The sequence below is a fragment of the Athene cunicularia genome (assembly GCF_003259725.1).
Source record: "Athene cunicularia isolate RWA chromosome 19 unlocalized genomic scaffold, athCun1 chr19_part1, whole genome shotgun sequence".
Lineage (NCBI taxonomy): Eukaryota > Metazoa > Chordata > Aves > Strigiformes > Strigidae > Athene > Athene cunicularia.
In genome coordinates this window covers 11,738,007-11,765,748 of record NW_020799124.1, presented here as the reverse complement: position 1 = coordinate 11,765,748, position 27,742 = coordinate 11,738,007, and the positions used below count along the sequence as shown (strand labels likewise).

At 47.7% G+C, this 27,742-nt stretch overlaps 2 protein-coding genes and 1 long non-coding RNA gene across 4 annotated transcripts in view; 2 read left to right on the top strand and 1 right to left on the bottom strand.

Annotated features, from left to right (window-relative positions):
* MTMR4 (myotubularin related protein 4) overlaps positions 1-26,697 on the bottom strand; it is a 55,798-nt gene extending 29,101 nt beyond the window's left edge. Inside the window, exons 1-2 of one of the 2 annotated variants that reach the window (XM_026861536.1) lie at positions 26,676-26,697; positions 7,365-7,440 (exon numbers count right to left, since the gene is read on the bottom strand). In XM_026861536.1, the coding sequence (XP_026717337.1) occupies positions 7,365-7,367 (3 nt within the window). In that variant the 5' untranslated portion in view covers positions 7,368-7,440; positions 26,676-26,697. Of the gene's footprint in view, positions 1-7,364; positions 7,441-22,638; positions 22,650-26,675 lie in introns of those variants that run through there. The other variant, XM_026861535.1, reaches the window with a different exon arrangement.
* On the top strand, positions 24,741-26,367 carry LOC113487123. The gene is made up of 3 exons (XR_003399731.1): positions 24,741-25,374; positions 25,770-25,845; positions 26,096-26,367. It is a non-coding gene; the product is annotated as an uncharacterized LOC113487123 (long non-coding RNA).
* Positions 26,698-26,888: 191 nt separating the features above from the next.
* Positions 26,889-27,742, top strand: part of LOC113487354 (caspase-1-like) — a 4,771-nt gene continuing 3,917 nt past the window's right edge. Inside the window, exon 1 of the mRNA XM_026861874.1 lies at positions 26,889-26,964. Coding sequence (XP_026717675.1) covers positions 26,889-26,964 — 76 coding nt within the window. The remainder of the gene's footprint in view (positions 26,965-27,742) is intronic.

Sequence of the window (27,742 nt, the reverse complement as noted above, 5' to 3'; positions counted from 1 at the left end):
GCGCAGGGCTGGCACCTTGGCGACGGGCCGGCGCATCCCCTCCCTCATCCCCTGCCTCGCCGAGCGGCCAAGCGGAGTGGCCGGGCGATGGAGCCCGGGCCTGCGGCACAACTCCCGCCCGCACCTGCCCCGGGCCGCGCCGGCGGCGTGTGCGGGAGCGCCGGGAACAACAGCGGCGGGGAAGCCCCGCACCCTGCAACCCGCACCCCGGACGATGCTTGCGGATGCTCAACCGGGAGCCTCTGACTGCAAACCTTTACTGCACCCTCCCACCGGCCCGGCCAGGGCGGAGAGGACAAAAGGGGCTGCCCCTGCTGCTGCTTCCTCGCTGCCTAATAATACTCCCCCCAGCCCTTAAGCCCCCCTTGCATGAACTCCCGTGCGGGCAGGGGGAAGCTGGATGTCTCTGGCTCCCACCAGCACCCATGTGCTGAAGCTTGGCCCCGCGGCCACCGCTGCCCTCGCTGACCGCTTGGGCCGTTAACTCCTGCGGAAAGTTTCACCAGCTCTGGTTTAGCAGACAAGAGGGAAATACCCTGGGTGCAGGAAACGCTGTGGGTTGAACACCCAGCCCCCCAGGAGCTGACTTTCACTACCTGATGCCTGTCAAGTCCACAAGCAAACAGCAAGCCCCCCGGGTCACAGCCCATCCCAGAAGCCAGAGGACAGCAGCCTCCTGGGCAACACCAACTCCATTTCACAGACAGCTCTACCTAGTAATATCAACAGCATTGCAAAAGGCTTTTCTCAAGTCAGATAAAAGATTTGGGCATTTCTCTGCAAAATCCTTAAGAGTTAGATTATTCTGAGCTGTCTTGACCAAGGGACAGCTGTGCAACACCCAGACCTGCTGCCCATCGTCACTACAGGGCAACAAAGCCCAACCAAAAAGCTGTTCAGTGAACTCCCTTGCTGAGGAAAGACACAGACTAGTCCACAAGCCATGGTCACACAGGCTTCACAATTCAGGAGAAAAGCCCTAGAAGAAAATGCAGCCACGCCTGAAGATAGGCCATGAAATCCCATTACCACCTCGGCTCCATCCCGCTCCACCATCTACTTGGTGCATGGTGGGCAAAAGTCAGGCACTGCCCAGCCTCGAGGGTACCAGACTCCAGCTGGCACCCACAAACAGAAGCACATTTGCATTACACAGAGAGTCAACACAGTGAGAACAGAGGGCTATGGACGAGCTTATGGATTTGTGTGGGCAAAATTAAGCGTGGTGGGAGAGCTGCCCTACTCCCCACAGGTTCTTCTCTGAGGTGAGTGCCAGAGGTCTGCTGAGAAATCAGAGCAGCAAAAAGTGGAAGGAACCTTTTATACTGCAAAGAAAAGTGTAGCTACAAAAACTGTAAAACCAATTTTTTTCTGACACGTATCAGGAGAAAAGCAACAAAGCATGTCTGTCAATAACAGCTGAAGCACAGAATTCTCTTAGGTAGAGTCAAAGCATGCATTACTATTTAACATATTAAGTGCATACAACACATGACTAGTATTTGTAACATACAGAAACATGCATCGGAGGTCAGCTCCGACCCAGAGCAAGATTTTTAAGACCAGCACTTGGTTTAGGGCCTGGACTGTTTCCAGCTTGAGTTGCAGAAGGACCTTTGTAACCCTAAGCTGCAGCTGCACAGAGTTAAAAGGTCACTCATCAGATCATTACTTTGAATTTCTAACCTAAGGTGACCTGAATATTCACAAATAGATCTTCTCCTGCTTTCATCGAAATATTTTTTGCACTTTTAGCATTAGATAAAGACTCACACATGGCTTAGGAGCTTCTGCCCAAGGGCTGAGCCTGGTGCAGAGCTGAAGCAGACCTTACCCTGAAGCTCAGCAGCATCTCAGAGGCCCACAGTCTCAGAAGGAAAGAGATCCAAACTCCACTGCTATCACCTCTTCCTCCAGCAGTTCATAAAATACCTGCACTCATTTCCACCCAGCCAGACAAGGACAGGAGGGGCGGCAGTGCGACCGTCGGTGCCGGCAGCCCGGGTGGCCTGGCGCAGGAACGCAGAGCACTCCAGACTCCTTCAGCTGTCAGCTAGAGGGATTTCCTAAATGCCACCTCAGAAGCCTCCCCAGCTGAACAGCTAGTATTTTCTCTGTTATCACTAACCACCACCAGACTGAACAAGGAAGACAAGGTTATTTTCATGTAACTGATCTCCTCCAAGTGTCATGCATATGTGAATTCATGCGGGCAGAGAAAGAAACCTCCTTCATTTTCTCTCAACCACAACAACCCTAAAGGTTTCATGTACTCAGAGGAAGACAGGAACTGAATATAACATGGGCAGCATGTTCTTAAGACCAGTTGGCAATAATTAACCCTTTTTCTTCCCACTAGCACTGCGCACTGTTCATGCTGCAAATGGCTCTCTCCTGTGCTGCTCCTCCCACCCCCCGTCTGTGAGTGCACGCTGCAGGTAAACAGCTTGCAACCTCTCTTTAAGGTTCCAAAAGGGATTTGGAGGCTCTGAGATAGCGCAGTGCTTGGCAAAAACAGGACTGGCACTCAAGGGGCTATTCTGCAGCCTCGGAGGGAGATGGTATTCCCTGTGGAGACATGTCTGCATGCACCAGGAGGCCAGCCCGCAGAACGGGGGTGAGCTACCATCTGGTCCCACATACCCAGGGAATCTGTACTGGGAGTGGGGGACAGTCACCAAGATGCTGAAACCTCTCTCAAGGCCCGGGGCCAGCCAACACCCTGAACTGCACCTTTTTGTCAGCAGCTAGCCCAGCTTTCTGCAAGACAGGGAAAGGGTGGTTCAAAGAGGAGCTACCACCCACCCTGTGGGGTCACCTCTGATTCCTCTTCATGAGTTTGCAGCTCGATCTCTCCTCTTCAGAAGTGATAATCCACCCAAGCACAGATCTGCAAGTGTCTCAAGGAGCTTGAATGACACGAAGAGGTACTGGAGGATCCCACATCGCTTGTGAAATATAGGTGCTGGCAGAGTCTATCACTTGCAGAAAGGTGGAAGTAAACAGCCAAAGGGTTAAGAAGAAAACTGGTCCTGCCTGATGCAAGGATGTGCCACCACCAGCACACTGAACTCAGACTTCTGAGTACAGGTATACCCTTCAAGTCTGACATACCTTTATCCTCCATTTCTTTTTAGCACAACAAATAAATTTACTGTAAATACTCTTTCATTAGGCAGAGGGCACCACTTCCATCCCTTTTACGTATTAAGGGTGGAGCCTTTCATCACCACAGCACAGTGCATCACCCCGCAGATGGTGGGGAGGGAAAGAAAGAGGCTACAGCCATGGATGGCAGAGATCTGAATGCACATCCCTGTCCCTGGTAGCACATGCCTTGCACAGCCTGCCCTAATATGCCTCCAGATGGATAAAAAGGATAGAAAAATTGGCAGGAGGTGGTGATTGTCCTGGGAAAGTACTTCCAGGACATCAGAAGCAAATCTCCAGGAGCTAGGACAGCTCTGCCTGACAGACTGCAGCTCCAGCAGTCACGGAGCCTTTGCCAGCTGCTGTGGGCTGAGATGCTCCCAGCAGCAGAGGTGTTATCAGGGTATTCTAGTTTATATCTGTCCAGGTCTGAGTATTTTCGATGAAGATCAAGGTAGGAACTGGTTATCTAGATCTTTTTACAGGTAAGGAAGGGAAGGGAGAGACATGTATCATTTATCTCATTCTAGAAGTTAGAATCTAAAATCTATCCTCTTTCTGCTTAGAGGATACCTACATCAGGTGAGCTGAACTGCACTCAGACACCTATTTCTATTTCTCTCACTGCCTAGGCAGGGGATCTACATAAGCTGATGCAGAGAGCTGACTAGCTGAGGCCAAAGGGACTTCTTGTTCTGCCTCCTTTACTTTTGTTGTATAAAGGGCATCTTTGCTTCAGGTCCCTCTCAAAAGTAGTTCATTTCCTCAAAGCCAAAGGAGGTCCTTGGGTGAACTGAAAGGTTGCTGAGCCACTGAGGTGGCCTCCCAGAAATAAACCTCTTAACTTGTGTGAAGAGAAACTACCATTTTATAGCCTGTAAATGAGGACTGGGCTGGTGAGTGCCATTTTTTCATCTTTACAGAATGACAGAAGAGGTTATAGATCTAATACTACAGTTAATAATTTCTTCAGAAAGCTGCCCAGTGGTGAGCACTTAACAGAAATATGAAGCAAGAAGCCTTTGAGAAGAACAAAAGAACAGAAGTCAAGAGCTACCAACTCCACACGCGAGCAAGAGGGGACAAGGGATGGTTAACTTGCAAAACGCCACCTAGCCTAACAGTCACAGTCCCCTCCAAAGGGTATGAACCATCATGGAAATCTAGACGTCTGTCTTCAGTCTCAATATCCCCATCAGTAAGAAGAAGGAATGCTGCCATGGAGTTGTGTTGTATGTGGTAAGAGGTGAGCCCTGAGCTGCCGGCAAAGCAGCACAGCAGCTTGCATTAACTTACCCGCCAGGTTAGTTTTAAGTAATGTATTAAGGTATTGAGTGCTGGTTAGGACTTCCATTAGCCAGAGTTAAGGATTAAGCCACCACTAGTGCTGTCTGCAAGGTCATTTTCATCAGCAGTTAGTCTTTGGGGAAGAAACCAGAGGAGTCTTACAAAGCAAACAAAGCTCTTAACCAACGCTATATCAAGCATTCGTAGCAGCAGAAATGGGAGAGCAGCTGGTGATCCACATTTGGGGTGCTGCTGAGTAAGGTAGCTTTTGGGCATGCCCTTTGGTGCTGTGCCCTCTGACTGCAGGGATCATGAGTAATTAAGCACTCAGCATGCCTGCAAGGGAACAGTTTCCAGCCAACCCCCCAGCAGCCAACTAAAGGAGGCCAGCCCCATGTGCCCACGGGTTAGCAGACAACGCTGCAGAGCATCCCCTAATCACCAGCAACCAGCCTCTGACCTCCCAGCAGACCTGTGTTTAACCCAGAACTCACAACCCTCCAGACAGGTCACAGGGACTCAAAGGAGGTTGTCAAGAGTTTACATCAGCTGTCTACCTCCAACTGCTGACAGAAGCTCAGCTAAGTAGATGGAGGTAAGTGCTTATTTCTACAGCTTGCAATTTTAAGTTGCTTTCTCTCCCTTGCCATGGGAGACAAAAAGCCTACTCTCTTCCCAAACCAGTGGGTGAGGGGGTGTGGTTTTGTGTTGGTTGGGGTTTTTGTTTGTTTGTTTGGGGTTTTTTTGTTTTTCTTCACAAAAGGAAAAAATCTTTTTTTTAAAAAAAAATCAAAGGAACATTTTAATAGAATATGAAAACCCCATAAATTCTTTTCAGAAGGTCCTTTGAAACTGCAAATTCATCTTCAGGTATTCATAAAGAGCAGGAGACTCTCTTGTCTAAGAAGAAACCAAACCATCTACAACTAAGGGCAGGCCAGGGCAAGGTCAGAATAAGTATCTGTCAAGACACAGGAAAGGAGAACAGTGAAAAGCAAAATCTTCCATGCTTTAGTAAGTCCAAAGTTCCACCCTACACACTCCAGAAAGAATACAGGTCCAGAGTGGTGTGACAAGGATTAAAGATGGCTTCTCTACAGAGAAGAATGTAAGACTAGAGCTCTTCAGATGTCTAAAGGAGAATGTGACGGATCTACAAAATCCCAAAGGGCACAGGGACACTCGCAGGCAGCACCACATTTCACTCTTACTCCCAATACAAGAACTGAGGACCATCAACTGAAACATGGTGCAGGTTCAAAAACAGAGCAAGAAGGTCTAACCCGCACAACTCAGTTCTTTGCTGCAACGTGTCGTGACTGTGTATCTTTACTTGGTTTTGAAAAGCAGCTAGATAAATTCATGGAAGACAAATCTACCAAGGGTTCATAAAACATCAATAAATTGTTTCTGGATTACCCAGTCACTAAGGTGCATATCCTAACAGGTGAAGGCACACACCAGAGAGCTGCTCCCCCAGGCTCTCCCTGCAACATTCACCAGCGACCCCCCAGCACTGGGGTATCTGACTAGCCAGGCCTTTGATGGACCCAGCCTGACCTTTTCCACATTATCTGGAGGGAACTTTTATGGATTTTCCTTATGTTTATTCACTTCTTTTTCCCCATTCATATCTGGATACATCTGCATCACTCTCCCCTCAATCCCATACAGAGAAGTTGTTGCATTTTTACACTTCCAGTATGACACCAGGATAACTCCAATTTGAAGTGTATGACACTTTACCAGCTTACAAGGGCATAATTTAATCTCTCCACTCCAGAGCAAGCTCCTCAAACTGAAGCATAGCAAGAAGCTCTTCCAACAGAAAGCACAGGAGATCTTGAGGCAAAACCAGGGAGCACGAGGATAGGGACTACCCCAAAAATGTTGCATGCATCACTACTAGAGCTGACACTTCATCACTACTAGAGCTGACACTTCAATTAATGCAGAGAGCACATTTCCTTTTCTATTCCAGTTGTTAACAGATCACATGGGGGACAATCTCATAGGAGACATCACTATTTCCTCAAGCAGTCTGCCAGATTTATTTATTTTTTTTTTACCACTTTTAACCCAAATTTTCATGTCCTCAATTTGAATTTCCAGCCCTTTGACTGTTTCTGCCATTCTCCTCTGCACTTCTCCCAACATAATGATACGCTTCTGGCAGCAGCGAGCATGAAACTGATAATACCCTGTTACTGCAGCAACGCTCAGGCTCCCGGCCCACCCACAGCCCAATATGCAGATCACCATGTCGCCTTCAAACCCCTATTCAAACTACCCCCCTAACGACACTTTCAGCATATCTTTAAACATTCCCGGTCTCCAGCTTTCTTCCTCTCATCAGATCGCATGTATTTTAGGTTATTTGTTGCTGGAGGCATTAACAGCACTTTATCCAATTTTATCAGCGATTTTATCTGTTGTTTTGGCTGTGTTTCAGTCTTTTCAGATTCTCTTATACCGTATTTTTCTGTGACTAATTAATGTAAAATTTCTGCTACTTTGGTGGCACCAGAACATGTTATTAACATGGTGTTAAATCTTCATTGTGAGGCAACAGAGGAACATGACAAGCCCCAGCATTAAGTTTATAAGTAAAAATAAACCAATAAGGCACAAATCTGGATGACTATGTCAGTAGTCCATGGAGGGCAAAGGGGATTCCAGTCTTATTTACTTTTTTTCCAGTGTATTCCAGCAACAAGTTTAGGGGTAAAATTATCCTACCAACAGCATCTTGACCACAGTAATAAAAGCTCTCTATATTATCATATACAATACACACTGCTATAGCATTGCTCCTTCCCATTCCTGTATTTATTCTCATACATTTACCAGCAGTACAAGATCTGGACACAGAAAGAAAGAACAAAACCATCCACAGAGGACAGAGGCAGACTAGAATCTATACTCACCATCCTCAGACACCAGTCCAAAAATCTCCTTGTTCAATCACAGCTCAGTCTCTTCTTGTTCTTCCACTAGTCTCACCTGCAGCAAATAGGAGACAAACCGGAGCAGAAGTTTAGATCAACAGTAATCATACTGCAGTATGAACACAGAGGGGAAAAAAAAAAAAAAAAAACAACACAAAAACCAAAGAGTACAAGAGGCTAGCACCCTGTACCTGTCTACTGCTAGCCTCTATTTAGTGCCCTTTTCAGGAGCTGCTGGAAATCAGATCCAGCATCACAGGGGAGACACCAAATCCTTTCAGTCAGCCACCACACACAGCACACAGGACTTGTTGCCCATCAGCACACACCAGCCAATACCCCAGAGGTACAAAAACCCCACATCTCAGGGGAGCACAGGAGGGAGCTGAAGGAAGAAAGACTTGGTCATTATGGTTCAAGGACCTGGGAAAGATCCTTCTTCATATGAAACTCAAGTGTTTGGCAAAGATCACTGTGGTCTTGGGAGGAAATCACCCCTACAATCAAATTTTGTCCTGCCTAGGAGGACAGCACACAAAAGCCAGCTGCCCCTTCTGCCAGCTTTCCCCCCACTAGCAGGAGGCCACTCACAGGAGGTGTTTCACAGGAGGGGAAAAGCCAAGCAAGACTTGAGCAAGGTCCTGCTCTGAGAAGATCTTTACAAGAGCACTGGATGATCCCACAGGCGATCCTGGGATTTTCATAGAGGAAGGAGACTCTTCCTCAAGGTTTTCAGATCTCTCTGACATGGGAACATTTGATCCTCAACGATCAAAATTCTGCCCTCTGTTCTGCTCTTCCAGCCTCACAAAGGGGACTGAATGACAGACAGTTAAACACTGCCATCAAAAATGGGTTGACAGCCTGTAGCTGCACTGCACACTCTCATTCCCGGTGCCACTCACCTGGCTGCACAGCCCCTTCACTGTGCACACAAGTAGCACAGAAATCTGCACACTTGTCCCAATGGTTTCTAAAAATAACAGTGTTTTAAGTGGGGATGTTCAGTATTTAAGTGTAGCCTGAAGATGGCTTAGAGCTCATCAACCAAATCTCTGATTTCTGTCAGTCACCAGCAGCCTGTAGCATGCCAAAACTCCAGGAACGCTCAAGGTCTTTGGTAAGTTTTGCCACCACTTATTTTAACCTTTTTCCTCCCTAGATGAAATACAAATGTCAACAAATGTAGAATTGGAGACTGTCTAAACATCTTGCACAACATACCCCAGCTGAGAATTACTCCTTCTGCCACTGAGGAATCAGGTCAGCTACAGAGGAGTTTCTGAATACCTGCTCAAGGCCTTCCTTCCCCTCGAGGATTTCTTTCCCAGCCCTGAATTAAGTGAGGTTTGACACCCACACATCAGAAGGCCAAGCTGAACGCCAGCACTGAGGAGTCATTTCTGAAATGCAATCTTCATGGTGAACAAGCTGCACGCAAGTTCCTCAGCGCTGCTGCGCAATGCAGGAGGGAGCTCCCAGCCTGCTCCAGCAGTGCTGTCAGGTAGGACTAATTACCCTTGTACTTTCAGTTAATTTCTCATGTCCTGCCATGCACTCAACAAGAAAGGGCAGGAGAAAGGAATGGGAGTTCAGGAAGGATTCAAAACTTGTGCAATGTATTACCTTACATTTAAAAGCAGATCACCAAGTTTCAGGAAGATAAGGAAAAAACACACAGTGGGATCAACTTTTTTAGAAAAACTGAAAAATCTGAATACTGCAATATGTCCCTTCAAACCCAGATCTAGACTGTCTCTTTTCAACTATAAAAGCCTTTTTCCCACTGTTTAGCAAAATGACCACACATATCAGACTTCACATGGAGACAAAAATCCAGTAGCAGCTTACCATGCCATCAGGAAGAGTTGCTGCCAATTGGTGACTTACAAATTAGGTGAAAAGCACAATTATACCAAGGGAAGTAAAATGTTAAGTATGCTTGTTCACTAGTCTGAAGATATCTGAATTGATAACATCGAATGACACACGAGTGCTTTTCCTGCAGTATGCTTTGTACCAATTTATTAAATCATTGCTAATGGCTACTTCAGTGTCTCCCTTTCTTCTTTTGGAAGTCGGTTATTGCTACAAACTGCATCTCTTTGGTTACGTCATGTTTGAGGATGTTCCTCCTCGCTCCCATCCCCCAAGGTACTCTTGAAGCCAGTTGCCCAAGAGGAAGGCAGTTCAGGCAGCCGCATTAGCTCAGCCGGCAGGAATGCTGCCGCTCCTCCGCCCTGAGGGCTTCCTCCTCCTGCCCGGAGCACTGACGAAGCTGAAGAGGCTCCTGAGGATTTATGGGTTGAAGGAAGCCAGGAGATACCACAAAAACCCAAGGACTACTTGTACCACCAAGAAAAGCTTTGGACCGCCAGCACTACCTGAATTACACCTGGCCCAGTACACCCATCTGCAAGGCAACTTCGTTCATGTACTTATGCAGCTCCCGTTTCAGGAGTGGCTGTGGTGGTCCTCCTCCTTCCAAAGGCTGCCGTGTTCGACTGGCTGCCAGCTCTGCTGCTGTGGCTTCCAGCCAAGCGGTTTCCAGCCCTCAGGAGGGGGAATAGCAGCTGCCCAACACACCCAGCACCACTGCCCGACACCTCTCTGGGCTAGCACCTACCACTTCTCCCATGAACGTCACACGTGTGGTTTTGCAGCTGGTCAGGGAGCTGTTTCACATGGAGGAGGTTGGATTCCCCCAAAATCCAGGTCAGAAGCTTCCTTAGTCACAGGGGACAGGCTGGAGCTGGCCACATGCTATGTCCAGCCAAGGCAGAGGCTGACACTGCCAAATTAAACGAAGAGGGGACCGAGGGGACCGGAGACAGAGAAAGACAAAACAAAAAGGATTAAATTGGAGAGAAGATAAGAGAACAATGCCCTTTCATGCATGGATGGAAACCACGGCCCAGAGTCTTATGCTGTTGTGCTGCCCTGCAGTCCCAGAGTGCAGGGATTGCGGGCCCATGGCTGTGGGTGGCAGAGCCGGGTGCCTGCTGCCCTCCCCGCTGCCTGGCCCGAGGCAGGCGCAGGACAACGCCAGCAGTGCCAGTCTGGCTGACGAGGCCGGCAGGGGGATGCTGCCTGACATCTGGGTTGGGGGAAACAGAGAAAATAACTCACTTCAGTTGGGCATTTTTATACCCCGTATCCTACCCTGGAACTATTAATCTCCGAGCCAAACCCTCAGATAAGGAGGAAGTGTCTGAGTTGAGAACACTCAAAAAAAAAAAAAAAAAAATCTTACTTTGCTCTCCCCATAGCCCTCTTGCCCATGTGACTCACGCGTGTTATTGTATACTTTGTTATGCAACTGCGTTATTTCCTCCAGGGATCTTTGCCTCTCCCAGCACGAAACAGAGCAGTGGGGACTGGAGCAGCAGCTGCCTTGAAACCTCTGCCCTTGTTTGCTGCAGATGCTAAAAGAGACGAGGGAGCTGTGAGAAAGGAGCCTGGACAGAAGGACCAAGCTCTGTCTGCAGACCTGGACCCGTCCTCCTCCAGGACACTCAGCCACCACCCGAGCCAGACATTTCACAGACAACCAGTGACTATTCTCCATTTTCTGAACTACAGCTCTGGACTCAAACACCCAGGTTGCCTCTCAGCTTCAAGCCAAGTCAAGGTGCGATAGAAACGACGTGCGCTGGAAAACCCAACTCTCCAAGCAAACAATTAGGCTGTCAAAAATCAGGAGAAACGTTTACTCTGCTTCTCCACATCTCACGGAGGTGCCATGAAAGCATACTGCTGCTTCACCAATCTGTATTTACAGAAGCCTCACAGAAAAGCTTGTGAAAAGCTGCCTTCAGCACAGCTCCATTAACGACAGCGAGCCAGGCTTAGGAAACACTGAATAATAAGGCACAGCACAGCCGCTCCCCACGATCACCAGCCGTAGGCACAGTGCGAGGAGCAGAGGTCCTTTGGGAGGGAGCAAGGATGCCTGTCGGGGCGCATCTGGGTACTTCAGATTCACACACGGGGCTTTAGAAAGATGGGAAATGCAGCAAGCGCCGACTGCAGTTTCCAGCCTCGTTAGCGCTGCTGCGACACTTCTCGGTGCGCACTCCGGGCGAGGTGGGTGGCCCCTCTGGCAGCTCCACGCTCCCCGCTAGGAGACTCGTTTTTAATTGCTTATAAAGCTTCACCAATTGTTTGCAGTTGGAGCGAAACTCTCTGCACTCAGTGCCTGCCCCAGGCAGAGATTTCGTTTTAATTTCAGCTAAAATGGTAGAGTTAGTCCTGATGTACTTAATGGGGAAAAACAAGTCCCAATATTAAACAGGAGATGTTAGAAGAAACAGTCAGGAACCCTATTAGCCTTATTTTGATCCCAAATGAAACAGAACAGCCATCTCAAGCTTCTCAACTAATTAGAGGCTAAAAATATAATTAATTGTCAGACCACATAGTTACATGCAAAGCAGATTGTATGGGATGGTCTTTGTTATTTTAAGCAAAATTACAGGTCCAAGGCTGTTTCTAATGAAGGCCGCTACCAGCTGGTCTTCGACAACGACAAAATTTTACTGATGAGTAACTATTAAAAAGATTGGGCTACCAGAGCTTAGGAATGTCACAGTAGTATCAGATGATGATGACAACAAGGTGCCAAAGTATTCAGGTTACTCTGCAAGGCTAAGTGATCATAATTTAACTGCATGTGGGTATAACCAGAGGCAAGGTATGAATTCAGAAATCCAGAATTACCCACAAGATGAAGGGCTGTTGGAAAACAGCAGGTCACGTGCCTTAGAGAACACCGCAGTCACCTCTGCGTGAGCTGCTCAACAAGGAGTAAGCAAAAAGTGTACTGAAATAATATATACAAAAGTCGTAAACAGGAGAGGTGGCAAACTGATGGCATTTCTGTCCCCAGCGCTGCTAGGGCCACGGCTGCAACTGCCTCCAGCTGGCCCGAGCTAAGACAACAAGTTTGAAGCAGAAAGACAAAACCCATCTAGTGATCCAAAACAAAACAAGCTCATGTATGCAGCTTAAAGAGAAAATAAAATAGAAGACTTGTTCAATATGTTTAAGTATTTATGCAAAGTACAGTCAGCTCTGAGCAACTCTGCTGACAAGGATATAACTCCAATTACTGGGAGATGAAATCTCAGAATTGCATAAATTCCATCAAGCTTATGAAAAAAGCTGTCCTTTTTACTGCTTTGAGTATTTAATAGGAATCAGATAATACTTTTTGTCTAGGTCTGAATATGTGAAACCCCACAGGCTTCTGAGTAAGCAGAGCTGCCTTCGACACCCTCAGCACACCCCACCTCCAGCTGCTCTTCCGGAGGAGATCAGTGACTCGGAATTACAGACAGAATCTCACATTCAAAATTAACCCACCTGCAAGATGTGGGGAGGGGAGGAGATGTTCTCCCAGGGCAGGAGGCACTTCCCATGGCACTGCAGCTCTGCACATGCATTACCTGTTCTGAGTACCAGGGGACGGTCTCAACAAGAAGCAAGACACGGACATCACCTCGCTCAGCCCACAGCAATGAACCAGGTACTGCCCGAGAGCTGAACCACTCCGGCTTACCCACAGCCACCATGGCAGCTGGGAGAGGGTCACAGCTTGCAAACCCTTCCTGGCTGTCCAATCTTAAGAGTCAGTTCATGATTAAAATGCCCTGAAAATGTTTTTCTTATTAAAAACTATCAAGGCCTTTTTGAAGACTGATTAGGCTTCTTCCTGCATTCAAAGCAGGAACATCCAGGTTTCAAACATGGGATTTTACCCAAGAGATCAGACCAGGACACGTAAAGCAGCTCTTCGCTGCTCTGCGGAGACCAGGGAAAGCTGCTGTAGCCAGAAATGCTCCTGAGTACACAGCACCATCCTACAGGAGAAATTCAACTTTTGACCCTCAAAAACATACCCAGATTTGGCTAGTGCTTTGCTAGTCCTCATGCACACTCTCAGACCAGGTTTATACAGCTGTACAGTGAAGATGTCAGGGCCCACCCTCCAAGCCAGCGCTGTTATCTGTCATGGTAACACGGTGTAACACATAGGTAACATGGGGACAGATTATCCAGTCCTGCCTGACAGACAGCCAGGCATCGAGGACGAGAGAAACAGTATATGCATGTGCCAGCTGCAAAAGAGGGTAGTTGAATGTGTGTGCATGGATAAGATTACAGAGTGCAGAGCAACAGGAGGACAGAAACCAGAGCCGTGCTGGGAGAACAAATCCCGAAGGAAGTGCTGAAGGAGAAGCAGAGTGAGTGAGCAAATGGGCAGAGCAAGCTCAGGGAAGGGATTTCAGAAGCACAACTATCATGGAGTCAAACATCCTGAATGGTGAAGGGGGTAAGAATAATTTGGAGATTTTGCCAAGCTCGAGTTTTTTTGCAGCAGCAGTTCCAGTATAGCAGGTAAGGCAGGTTGAGGAGAAGAGGGACTTCAGTCCAAATGGGCTATGTATGAGGGACTTACCAGGAAAGTGGGGAAAAAAAATCAGCCACAGGAGGTGAGCAGGAGCAGAGGTGAGCTTTGCCTTTAATAAGGGAGAAACTACACAGCATGGGGAAAGATTCAGAGGCAGGTGAGAAACTGAGAATGAGGGGGAACAGGAATGGTGCAATATAGGAGAGGAATAGACAGCACTATTTCAGAAGCAAGAGGACAGATCCGATGAGAAGTTGTGTTTGGTGCAGAGAAAAGAGTGCCAAGAGAAATGTGGAGACGCAGGAGGGCATGTTGACACGGTATTTTGCCTTTTTTCCCCTCTGAAAAAAACAAGGTCCTCTACATTAAAAAGGAAGAGGAAAGAAGACTGGAGAAGTCAAGAGGTATGTCCGGAGCAGCCACAGGCTTAATGCCTGACAAAAAAGCAAAAAGCTCTTGTTTAGCAAAGACCAGAGCACATCCAACAAGAGCCTTGAGCCCCCAATGCCACAGGCAGGCCTGACTCTGGAATGCTGCCAGAAGTGAGAATACACAGGAGATACGGGCTGGAGATCAGAGCTTGGGAAGAGCAATGCAGACCCCTAGGGCAGACACTGGTGGCCACAGGGGATTCTGCTGGAGCTAGGCTGGGCAGTCCCGGGGTGGGAACAGCACCGGGGCACAGACAGTTCTGGGGTTTTTGTTGGTGAACGGCGGAGGACTGCTGAGGGTGGAAGAAACATCGAAAGCTGCAGCCATGGTAGGAAGGATGTGGAGAGAGATGGAGGAGGAAATGGGCAAACAAGACTAGGTGGAGGAAAATACCACCAGAATTTGAAAAATGCCTAACTCAATAGGCTGGGACAGAGATAAGCACAGAAGAGCCCTTACTCATCTCTGCGCTCTAATCCCAGGGAATCGCTAAGCCTGGGACCAATACTGAAGTGGTCAAATGACAACTTGTTTTGTGGAAAAGTGAAGAAAAAGGGGAGAAGGAGATCTTCACAGTGCATGCAAGCCACAGGACCACTCTGTCCATCCCATCCTTTCCTCTGCTAAGGTTGCCCTGCCACGTCTCGCTCAGCCAGGTGTCAGGAGAGATGGATACAACAAAGAGGAGCCAGTAAAGAGTTTACACCACATACAGACAGACTGATGTCCTCTGAGCTGGAGTCTACCTACAGCAAGAAGGGTCCAGCTGTGCCACCCAGATGTTATCAAGGTGTGAAGGATTACAAGGGAAGAGAACAGAGCCCAGCGCTTTGGCAGACCCCTAATGAGCTCCACAATCCATCACTGCAATGATTTTAAGCTTAATTAATTTCAGCAGCATGCCTGCCTGCCAGCTGACTCCACTCTTTACATTAATAGCAGTGAAATCAGAGTTTCAAGGGGAAAACAGTAACTTCAAAGGAAGCCCCACATGCTGCAGAACAGGACCATTAGCATGCCTTACTCAGCATCATCTCCTTTCTCTTATCAAGGCTGTGGCAGTGGAATACTTCGCTTTGCAGGCGAAGCGGCCCAGGGCTGGGGGCAGCCGGTGGCACCAGGTGGCAGCAACACACCAGGGACGCTCCCCTGCCAGGTCAGCCTCTGCCTCCTCCATCTTCCTAACAAACTGGCAGAGAACAGGAACTGGCAAAGGCTCTGCCGACGCCACACACACTGCCATCGCTGCGCTGATTCATTTCCCATCTCAGCTAGCGAGAAGCTGAGACACCAGCAGAGAGTGAGACAGACCCCTCATTCATTTCAAAGGCATATGGAAGAACCATGGACCTAAAGAGTCCCCACCACCCTCGTGCCATCCCCACCTTCCAGGCCTTCTATCCCAAACCGGCAGAGAAGGGATTTGAAGCCAAGGCTCTAAGCTGAACTTCATAACCACTGGACTAACAGAAACAGGAAGCACAGCTTTGGCAAACATTTCCAAAGACCCCTGTAACTCCAGCCCAAACAGTTGTTCTCCAGTTTTGTTTGCTTTTCTTTAAAAAAAGCAGTTGGGACATTTTGAGTCACAATTAAGCCTTTATTCAAGTACAAACAATTGCCTGGTCCCTACCCAAAGCAGTGCAGATGGACCCATCCCAGCTGCAATCCAGGCTCCTGCCTTCTCCCAGTTCTATGCCTGTAGCCCCAGAGACACGCACAGGCATGGGGCTCCCTCTCATTCTACTCCTGGCAGCCCTGTTACCTCCCTCCACACCGTGCCGCACTCAGATTTTAACTAAATCTCAGGAAGGAAACAGCAACAACTTCAAGGAAATGGTGCCTGAGCTACTGAGGTCACATCCCAAGTCTCCAGGCAGAAGCACTGTTTAAACTGGTCTCTGTGCAAACACTCATTTCTTCTTATGCATCAAGAGAATTCACCTTTTAATTCCCATCAACTTGTGGAGTCTGACAGCCACAGTTTTCTTTGAAAGGTAGTCTTTGTGACTGTAGAGAAAAAGCCTGAAATATGCGATCCAAACACACCAGAAGGCTCAGAAATCAAAAGATAAAAGTCCTGAAGCATGCCACTCCCTGTCTCCACCTCATACCAACTCTCCCCCAGCCAAGTTTACGGCTCTTCAGAGCACCCAGCTGCAATACGCTTGGACTCACCATCTGGGGACTTAAAATAACTTCAGCTAAACAGCAGCAACACAACTTCAGCCCAGTTGCTATTACAAATGTAAATTCTATTACTCTCTTATACAGGTGTGTAAACACACTCATCCGGTATTATTTCAGCAGTTCTCAGGTTTCCAAGGCATCTGCCTGCAGCCAGCAGGACTGACAAGGAAACTGTACCCCTTGGTAAAGGCAGCTTGGCAGGCCAGGCAGGATGCCTCTGGCATCCAAACTGGTGCTAGACTAAACTGGTACCTGTCTATAAGCATCTGGATCCCCCCTGGGATTCAAGAGAAACAGAGTCTGAAAAAAAAAAATATTTCCATTATTCCAGGTGATCACATGCCCTATAACAGTCCTGCAACACTACGGAGTTTGACAGCCCTGAGATGGCCACGCTTCCAGCTCCAGCTGTGTCTCCTCAGCACTGAAACCCCCAAGCTTGCTGTGCACGTGCTGCTGACCAGAGGCTGAGCCCAGGCCAGAACCCATGAACCACCATTCGCATACAAAATTTCTAGGAGAGCCTGTTTCCTCCAAGGGTAATTTTCCTCTATAGAAAGAAAAATGAATTTTTTTTTAGTTACCCACATAAACATGTACATGAGAAGCTACAACAGAAACTAAAGTAGGTCTGAGAGAACAACAACATATCGAGATTTCTTGACTCACTCAAACCAAGCCCAGTCTTCTCAGCAGCCTCCACACAACCAGATGCACCTACAAGTGGAAGATCCTGTACCAGGGACTTCAGCAGTGACAGCAACACCCAACCCCTCGAAACGTAGCCAGGAACACAATGATAAACACCTGCTCAGGGTTTCTACCACCAAGCTACAGGAAGACAGATGACCACATGAGGAGAGGAAAACCCTTGAGTTTTTACTAATAAGTTAAGAGCTCACTTTCAATTATACATTCAGCTTGAAATTTGTCGCTTTTTGCTGAGCACAGTCATCCAATGGGCATACCTGGCAGCTCCTGTGGAAATTATGGGTTTGCAGGCAGCCTTTCTGGATGGTACGTTATGATGACAGCCTGGATGTGCTCCTTCCCCATGCCACTGCAGAGAGGAGCACTCCCGTGGCTTCATGTTGTCACCACTGCTCTTCCCTACCAGGCATGTACAGCAATGAACTCAGAAACCTTCACCTCATGAGGCTTTTTCTGGGTACGGTATCACACAGCTCCCTCCCAATACCAAGCAAATACTTAACCTGGCCTTTAACAATTCTCCTTTCCCATCCCAACCCCCAAAATCTCTGGTTGAAAAAGATTAAACTGGAGCCTCTGGTCTTTAACTTCTAGGTATCTGGAGCCTTCAAAAATGTTTTGCAATTTAGCAGTGAAAAATCATGTGAAGGGACTGCCTTGCACACTGATCTGCTTTCATTAATAAACTCACCTCAAAAGATGTGGGGAGGACAGCAAGTTCAGGTGACCTTAACTGCTACCATCTCTGCTCTCTACCATGACCTTAACTGTTTCTAAAAAGAGTGCTGTCCATGACATCCTCTCAAAAGGCACTCTTAGAAAGGGAAATCCCCAGCCAATCAATAAAAGGAAAGAGAAGGCGATTTGATATATATAGCAAGTCCCCTGCTTATCCAGCAGCAAGAGCTGCCCAAATTCACAAGCATTGTCCTCCGTTACCAGCTTCCACCAGGACAGGGTATGAAGGTGCCACCTGACAAGGTCAGTACTGAAAGGAGCCTGAGGATTTATATTCATCTACTGCAATTCACACAGATTTTTTTTAGTGCTAGAAACAGAGCCTAGAATTTCCTACTTTTAGTGATTGTATTAAAAGTCATTAAGGATCAAATTCCTGCCTGTAAAAGGTTTAGGACAAAAATGAAATGCATTAGACTTACTATAGCTAAACACAAAGACAAATCTCAGGAGGCAAGGGGATTTTTATCATCTTTGTTCAAATATGAGATAGTCACCTTCCTCCTGTCAGCGCATCGGTGACACGCACAGATGAAACCCCATGGCTGAACCAGCGGCACTTCTGTCGGCAATTTCAGCTGAAGCCAGACTTTCCCCACCACTGTGTATTCATTTCAGCACACACTTTGCAACACCAGCCAGCATCTGGGGCCGCAGCACAACAGCTCCGGGTGCCGGCAGGCACAGGAACAGGCAGAGTGGAAACCTGCCTCTGAAAGAGGTTGGAGTCACAGCACTCGAGGAGGTATCCCGCTTTCATCCAGTATCACTCCAGTAACAACCCTTTGCTCTGCGGTTTTTGGGGGTGGGAGGAAGCAGAAGGGGCAGCACGGTTACCCGCAGCACAAGTGTGGTGGGATCCCGGCTCTGGGTGCTCTGCTCCCCAGGGAAAGCCAACAGATGAACCAGCTGCTCATTCGAGCTTTGATTTCCACTGCTTCGTCATTAGTAAAACATGCTGAAAATGTGACTTCCTCTGCTACAAGACCTATTGAACCTTTTCTGAGAAGTCTAAGTAACTTCCTCTCATATTTCAATAAAAGGCAAACCCACAGGCAGAACAGTTTAGCTCATTCTTCTGGAAATTCTTCTAGTAGAAACACCTATTGAAGAAGGAAAGATGCAGTAGAAGACAGACAAAGGGAGGGAGGGAGGGAGGGATGGGGTTTCACTTCTCCTCAAGCCTGTGTTTTATTATAAAACAAAACTGTTAGGCCACTTTACAGAACGAAAATACTTTTGCTTCCTCTTTTGCCTCATTTAGCAATGGAAATGAAAGCTCTGCACACTGTTTCCTAATGAGGCGGTTAGAAGTCTGCATAGAACCTCTGCATTCAACAGTTTTATATTAAAAAATAACCTCCGTTTACTCTCCCTGCCAAACAAAACAGGCTCTGTCTAGGATCATCTTATCCAGCATCCAAAGGTGCTTGGCTCCCCTCTTTCTGATGGAAACGCTGAGAGCAAGCAGCAGAAAGGTATCCTTCTGCCTGCTGGCATGTCAGGAGGGACGACACTCCCCAGAGAGCAGTGCTAGCAGACTGAATATATTATTAACTTTTCAAATTACATAAGGGGAAAAGAGCAAACAATAGAGCAGGTAAGAAGTGATCTCATGCCAGTCCAAGGAAGTGCAAAGGACAGGAGGGAGGGGTATGAGTCGCTTGCTGGCACATACCAGCCCTGGCATCCACTCCTCCTGTGGATCTGCATCCAGTTCGAGCTGGCTGCCTGCCGGTAACGTGGCTTTCCCTCCAGCAGCTGCCTGCAATATGTCTCCAGGCTGCCCTATAATGAGCACAGTACTGTGGGTGCTAGAAGCTACCAGCTCTTCTAACAGGAATGGTCAGTGGTGTGAGTCAGCCGCAGGCACAAGAAAGGACATTACCAATTCTTCAGACAAAAGCATGCCCATTCATTCATTTCTTCTGATCATTTATTTGACCTAAAGTACTGCAGAGGCTTCCCTGCAGGCCCAGCTCCTAAGTCCATCAAATGTCAGCCTGAGGCAACTCCATTAATTATCACTTCCTGCACCAAGTCTCATCCTCACCTTAAGCAAGCAGAGAAGCTCCTCTGCAACACAGATCTTCACGCTACCAACTCGCTGCACTACAAAGAAAAAGCATCTGCTCTTCTAATTTGGCACCCCGATAACCCACAGTATCATGACATTATACAGGAACACTGTCAACATCATCGCTTAATGGTTCAGGCAAAGATTAAATTTGCCCAGGTCACCTCTGAAAGCCGCTGCCTCCCCGAAGCTCCCACTCGGTATTCTCACCAGGCACTGCAGACGCCCACTTGAAGGATCACAACTGCCAGGCTGAGACACATAAATGAAGCTGTCACAGCTGTCAGGCCAACATGAGCAGAAGGATCAGAACAAAGCTGCTCCAACAACAACTTTGATTAAGGTACTGTTTCCACTCCAGGCAGAGGAGCATTTGACAGTGCCCTAAAGATGGTGCAATCTGGCAAAGCTACAGGGAAAGTCTGAGACCTCTTAAGATCCCCCTGGGGATTTCTGTACAGTAGCTGGGAGTCTCCCACCATGGCCCCTTCCCTCACCACAAGACTTCTAATGAAAAGATTGTGTATTCTTGCTGTTATGTGCCCTTTAGTTACAATTGCCACTAGGATGATGCGCTGCAGGTTCAACTCCCCCTGGAAAATAGGGACTTCACAGCTTAAATAAGCACTTCTCCTTTGAAATCAAGGTACTTTCTCTTCCCATAGGCAGCTAAATCCACACATGAAAGCCCAGTGTACATCAATAACAGACATTCAGAGCTCAATATACTTTTCATCTGCATGAGTTAGAGACAACAAGGCCCTGAGCAGGGTAGCAGTGTGGGAGATGGACCAGGAATAGAAAGGATACCCAGCACTGGGTTACCCAAGGGATGATAAAACTCCCTAAATCTAGAAATAAAATGACTTTACAAAGGCACTTTACCACACAAGCTCTACTACCAATCTGAGCCTAGCGGTGTTAGGGCTGGCATCAGTACCAAAACTCACGATCACCTGGTTAACAGACTGTCAGCTCAGCTAGGCTACAAATTTCCCACAAAAGAGCCACCGCTGACCTCAGCTATGTCCCCCTCCCTGGACACACTGTTATTCCTTGCTCCTACAAGGAGGGAGCACGGAGAGCCCCTGGCACCTTGTGGAAACCAGGTTCAGACAGAGAAGTTCCCTTGCTGCAAGCAAGATGAGATTTCTTTTTTTCCCAGACTCCCTCTCTGTATATCCACAGCTACTTGCTGGGTTCGCACACATACCCATGGCCTCCAGATATCACCAGGTTGCCAGAGAAGGTGCACAGAGACGGCACTGGGAGCTTGCTTTTCCTAGAGTAGTTGTCTCTCATCAGCTGCTTGTAAAGGGCGTGGATATGAAAAATGCAAGCCAGTAGCTCCCCGACAGAGAAACATTAAGCACTGGCTCTTTCTAGAAGCAGATCTCCCCTCCATAGCAGGCAGGTGATAAACAGTCTTGTGCAGGTGAGACATGTTTGCAGAGGACAGAGAAGAACCAGGCACATTGTCTAGAAGCACAAAGGATTCAGATACACAGAAGTAAAGCTGATACCCCAGAAAGAGGAGACAGAGTTAATCCCACTGCAGGGATCCCAGCCATTAGGCTGTCTAACCCATTGGGACTGTAGGGAAATGGCTGCCCAGCAGCACGGCAAACAGAGGCAGCCAGATATTCATCACACCAGAACTCAGCAGCAGTTCCCCAAGTCACAAGGGCCTTAAAAAAAAAAAAAAAAAAGCAGCACTGAACTATAGCATCAAAGGAAATCTCTCGCATACAGAGGACATAAAAGTATCAGGCTGTGACAAACCCTGGAGTCACCCTACTCGTCACACTGGAGGAGCAATGGAGAGGGTATGAGGGGCTTATAAGGGCCCAGACCTACCCTGGGGAAGTTGACAGCAGGACTCCAAAATATGAAGGGTACTTCAGCACAACCAAGGGGAAAATTTAAGTAACATACTAGTAACATACAGCAGACACAGCATCCTCAGTGGTACCTAAAGCATCTTAAAAAAAAAACCCTACTCTGACACTTCCAGAGAAGCTCACCAAATCCCACTTCACTGTGCACCTCCCCACCAACCTCAGCAAATACATTACTGCTGTACTTCCCCCACCCAAACACAGCTTTCTGCCCCCCCAGACTGCTCCATTTCACATCTGACTTCAGCTCCCCCAAGCCTTGTGCCTGAAGAGACTCACTTCCACTTACCCAAGTCTGACCTTCAGGGCAGCACAGGCTTTTTGGTTTTTACCCAGATGCCATGGGCTTGCTCCAAAGTTCTCAGCAAGGATCGAGCATTTTAGCCTTTAGGAAGTTCAGTCTACCATTAGGGAAGGAAGGCAGAAGTGCCTTTGGCACTGGGGCAGCTGCAGCCCTGAACAGGGCTGTGCAGTCTGGCCAAAAAGCAGAAGTACAAGCCCAAACGATACTGACTGGGGAGAGAAGGAACAACTCCAGGGGTACTTATGTCCCCCTAAACCTACACCCAAACACACCGGGCCACGAGGAACCCGTCGGGTGACGATGCTGCCAGGTGGTAGCAGCAGGCAAGCTGTGCTGCAGGAAGCACGGGCACCAACCTGAGCTCTGGGCTGGCAGCCAGCCATGCTCTCCCCAAGTAGCCTCGGTCAGATGTTCTCAAAACAGTGTGTAGGTGCCCCACAAACACGATACTAAACAGGACAATGGCTCCTCTCATTCCCATTAAATTCCACCTGGCTCTGTCACGCTGTGCACTGGTGGTACCCAGTGCTACGTGTCAGTCATGCTCCAGCAATAAAGTGCACTTCCGCCGACTACTTTGAAAGATTAAATAAAAATTTTATTGTTAATCCAGACAGTACAGCTGAAATAAGGGAGGCGACTGAATAGATTTATGCTCGATTGCCACAAGGCACTCATCCACTCAGAGAAGCTGGCTACTTCAACAAGTTTCTAGAATAAAACAAAACAACAAAACCCTCTGAAGCTTCCAGAAGGAACAATGCAAACTGCACCCCTTGCTTGGAACAGTCCTCAGTTTCAACAGAGACCATCACAGAAAGACTGGCAGAGTCTAAGCAATTGAACCGACTGCAAAGTAGAAATGCTTTGAGGGTCCTTACCATAAAGCTGTCACTCACAAGCAGTACCATGTCCAAGCACATTCTGCCAGAGAGAACAATTCCACAGTTCCACAAGAACTGGTCAGGTTGGAAGAGGAACAACAATTCTTCTTTCCAGTCAGTGCTGTCTGAGCCATGGAATGGAAGAAAGCTGAACTCTAGAGAACACCCTGTCGCAAATGTGGGCTTAAGTTCAGATACAAGACTTTGCCCCCAAGCAGATAAGTTGTGAGCTGTGTCTACCTATGTCTCTGCTGCCAGGACAGACTCCTCCAAAGAGGGGTGGAGCTGACAGCCGTTAGCAGCCTCAGCAAAAGTCACCAGATTTGGCTTCTTGCTAGGCCTCAGACAAAGGTGCCCAACATATAGCCTGGACTTTGACATCAGAACAGCTCCATCCACTTTATTCCTAGCTAACGCCATTACCAAGGCTTAGGTAAAAATCTCAGTTCTCGTTGCCATCCCTCCTGTGAATGCCCTGCCTGTCCTCCGCAGCGCGATCAGATCCACACCCTCGCGAGAGACAGTGCAATATTTCTTTCCCCCAGGAAAATAAATATTGGCAAAAGCAAAACTATTGTGCATGTCCAGGACAGCTGACCTTCACGGGGTTTATAGTGCATGAGATCAGCTGTATCAAACATGCTGTTGAGCAAACACTCCACCTAGAAGATAAGCAATGATCCACAAGGGAAGGAAGATTGGTATTGCTCTAAATCAGAGACTGAAGGGAATAAGGCACCTACAAACTCACACAACGTAAAAGGAAGCCTCTGAGGCCAGTAACTTGATACGTGTTGAAACAGAATATACAGACATGTAACTCTCCTCCCTCGGGATAGGCCCTGGGCAGGCTTCCCCCTCCTAAATAAGAAGTTTGAGGGCATCTCTTGACTGAGAAAGAGCAACAGAGTCAAAATAATAAGTAACAACAAAGTCACGACTGCTAAGAGCAGGAACCATCTGTTTAGTTTTGTTGTTGCTATATCCTGTTAATGCTACCTCCCTCAGGAAAGACAAGATGCTGCTTTTGAATCTACCATACACAGATCACTCGGGTCTGCAGAGAGATGCCGCAAAACAAATCCCATGCAAAACTATTGCCGCAATTTGATCCCCATACCTAGCAAAGCACCCCAGAAAAGGGTAAGGAGCAACTCCAGCTCAGACGCAAACCCAGGTACAGCAGAGTGACCGGAGGCTCCACGCCAAAACCTCAGCGTGAGCAAGGCTGAGCACAAGCCCCGCGGGTGAGCTGTCGGGGAGCTGTGTCGGAAGGAGTCTCAATAGACCCTAAACGTCCACATGCATCAAACCCTCTCAGCAGCTGTAAGAATAACCAAGACTGGAGATAAATGAAGCAAAACCAGAGGGAAATAGGTGGCAGGTATGGGATATGTGTGTGTGCAGCCCAAAAAAGGACTCCAAGAGGTCAAGCATAGAGAGAAAAGCTCCCCGGTACCAGCACATTCTCTCTGGCAGGAAAATGGCTCATCTCAAACTGGATTCAACCACTAAATGTGTTTCAGCATCATTTTAGTTCATGTTCCCAGTTAAAAGAGCTGATTTTCCTGTGCAGGCAAGGAACCAGGCACCACCCCAGCATACACAGCAGCACAGTGCATTGCTGCCACCGGAGCCTTTCAAATCAATCACAACGCCTAAAGCTCTGGCTGCAAAGCTGAAGCACCTCACACCAGGGCAGTTTCCATCCTCACAGAAATTAATCATCTCTGACAGAAATTATGCCCAATTTCCTTGGATTTGGTTCTGGGCCCTGAGGTGCAAGATGCGGTTGTACTTGTTGCAAAGGCAGAGAGCAAGACAGCAACCAAACAACACACACTCAAAAGTAGGCCTGAACAGGCATTTACTATTTATAAGATAATCATCTGATCCCTCCTAAGGGAAATCCTATCCTTTCGGGTTGTCGAGAGCACAAGTAACTAACTGCACAGTCTCCACAGGACTGCTAGGAAGGAACAGAAGGGAAGCAATTATATCAGTGAGGAGCACGCTCAGAGCGCTCAGGCAAAATTCCTCCCTGCTCCATAACAACACAGGCATCCTCCTGGAAAGCGAGCCAGGGATTATGAACAGGGATTAATCCGTTACGCTAATTTGTTATGAGCAAAGTAATTTTTTTAAGAGTAGTCTTCTCCATTAATCGTTATCTAAAAAGGGCTCTGATCTAGTTCTGCAAATGTTGACATTTTCCTGCAAGCAGTGATAGAGGAGAGTCTCACGATAAGGGCCCACATTGAAATCCAGAAACACGCCAACAAGCAGAAAACTGGCTGGCTGGAGCTACCTTGAAGGGTGGGCGAGAGACGATGGAAGAGAAAGGTATGAACTTTCATAATTGCCTGCTAGTTATTAATTCCTCGGGGTACATTCCTGTCCTGGGAAGTTGTGCACCATGTGCAAGTATGCAGCACTGATTTTTTTTTTTTTTTCCTCCTGTTCACCTTTCTCCTTGATAAAAATAATCTGGGTTAGATTATACTGCTTGATTTTCTTGTAAAACAGTGCTCAGTCATTTCTAACGCAACCACACACACCCCTGAGAAACAATCTCATTTTCTCTCTAGTCTCTTTAACTTTTTTCACTTACCAATTTATTACTGAGAACAACTCTCTCCCCCAGATGAGAGCAGCTCTAAAGATAAGCTGAGGATACAGAATAGGAGCAGAAATAGCTCTGTCTCAAAGAGCACAGACTAAAGCAGTGTCTCTTGCAGGAGAAGGCCCAGCTCCCAGAGCAATCCTCACAAACGGGGTGGACAAGAGCCATCCAGGTCTGGTGCCTGCCTTCAGGTGAGCAAAGCTCAGCAAGAGAGGCCACCAGGAGGGGGAAATCGCTGCACACATTATCCCCTCCACTCCCACCAGAGCTGGGACAAGGGAGACTTTGAACAAAAAACAAAAGCAAGCCAGTGCATATTTTGGCAGATCGAGATAACAATAAAAGCTGGCAGAGCGGCATGCTCCAAAGCCTCCATATCGTGGTAAGATCTAACCCTAAAGCATCCCTTGATTCTTTCTTTTCTTTTTTTTTTCCTTTTAGCTTGCTACAGACGAATCTGACAGCTAAGTGACACTGTCAGCAAGACAAAAGGCTGGACACTGCCACAAAACTAACAGCAATGATACATCTGAGGAAATTTCCCTGTTCAGGCTCATTCAGAAAAATCAAATAACTGTCACTGCCAGTGTAAACAGACTCCTGCAAGTGCAGCAAAGGAAATTGGAAACCAGATGTTCCTAGAAATTAACAAGTAAAACTTTAAAATTTATTTCCCAGTCTTCATCTCAGTTTTACTTACTCATCTTCCAGCAAACACCCTGAAAGACATTATGGTCACCTTGCAAATTCCCAAGCAGAGAGACCACAAAACTTCCCAAGCTGTTAGCTGAGCTGCAATACCTGACATTGCTTTCATTAAAAAAAAAGTATTGAGGCTTGTTGTAAAAGTTGCCAGCAAACACAAAGTCGGCACTGACTTTGAGAAGTTTGTTCCCATGCTTGATTCTCTGTTGCTAACAAATATATGCTTTGGTTTCCATGCACTCACTTCTATACCACCACCAGCCATACTGAATTCCCACAGACCAACTTCTGTCCCCACAAGTACACACAGACTGACCAAATCTTGTCGTTGCATGAAGCAGCTCTCATCACCTCATGGCAGCTTTTTTTCACCTTTAATCCCACCATCATATATCATCTCTGAACTCTGCCCAGCTTTGCATCAGCCTCACAACACAAGCAGCCACCAAACCTGGCTGTAGCAGTGCTCACGTGTTTGCACCAGTGTGGGAACTGAGCTCAGGCACCCCCTCCCCCTCCTCCTCCACAGATGCCGTGGGAGGAGGCCACCTTCTCCTGCCTGCCTCCAGCCCCGCTGTCTGTGTTCAACCTATTCATGAACCCAGGCAAAAATTACTGCTTTCTAGGACAGACCTCACTCCTGCCTCCCTTGTTTCTCTGACTATTCCTCAACAGTTGGCTTTCTCTGGTAATATATGTGTGGCCTTGCCAAAAGCAGAGTGCCAAACGAGCCAGACCACTGTACCAGATCCTCATCTCTTTATTTTCCACTCAGCGCTCTGAGTCGCTTGTGCACTTAAACAGTTTTTAGCTGCAAACTTTCTTCAAGTCATTGACAAAACCAGCAGCAGGATCCTTATGAGACTATTAGCATAACGTCCCCAGTGTTCTAGGGGCCACTAATTTAACACAGATTAGTTTGAGCTCATCCCCCTTCAGCTAATTCAGCTGCAAAACCCCAAGGCATCATATAAAGTACTTTAGGGAAACCTATGTTTACAACACGAAGCTGTTTGAGGTTTGTTTTAGTATGTGTCAAACCTGCAACAACATTGTCTCCACACAAACTCCAGTCACCAGCAGGGTCAAACCAGCACAGAAAGTTCAGCGGCTTCTACCAACACGGAGGGGAGACACCTTCTCTAAAAAACAGCAACGGGGGGAAGGAGGCACCGGGCACCCACCCTCTCCTCAAAGTGGGCTGCAGGGCGAGCGGAGTCTCCGGCAGATTAAGCAGCTCCCCGCCCTTACCACGGCCGGTGCGGTGCGAGGATCCGCCACCCGCTAAGAGCCTCCCGGTGGGATGTCCACGGCCCGCACGGCCCCTGCCGGGGTGGGAGGCAGGGACAGCCCTTGGCAAGCGGGCAGCGGAGGCACTGCCCA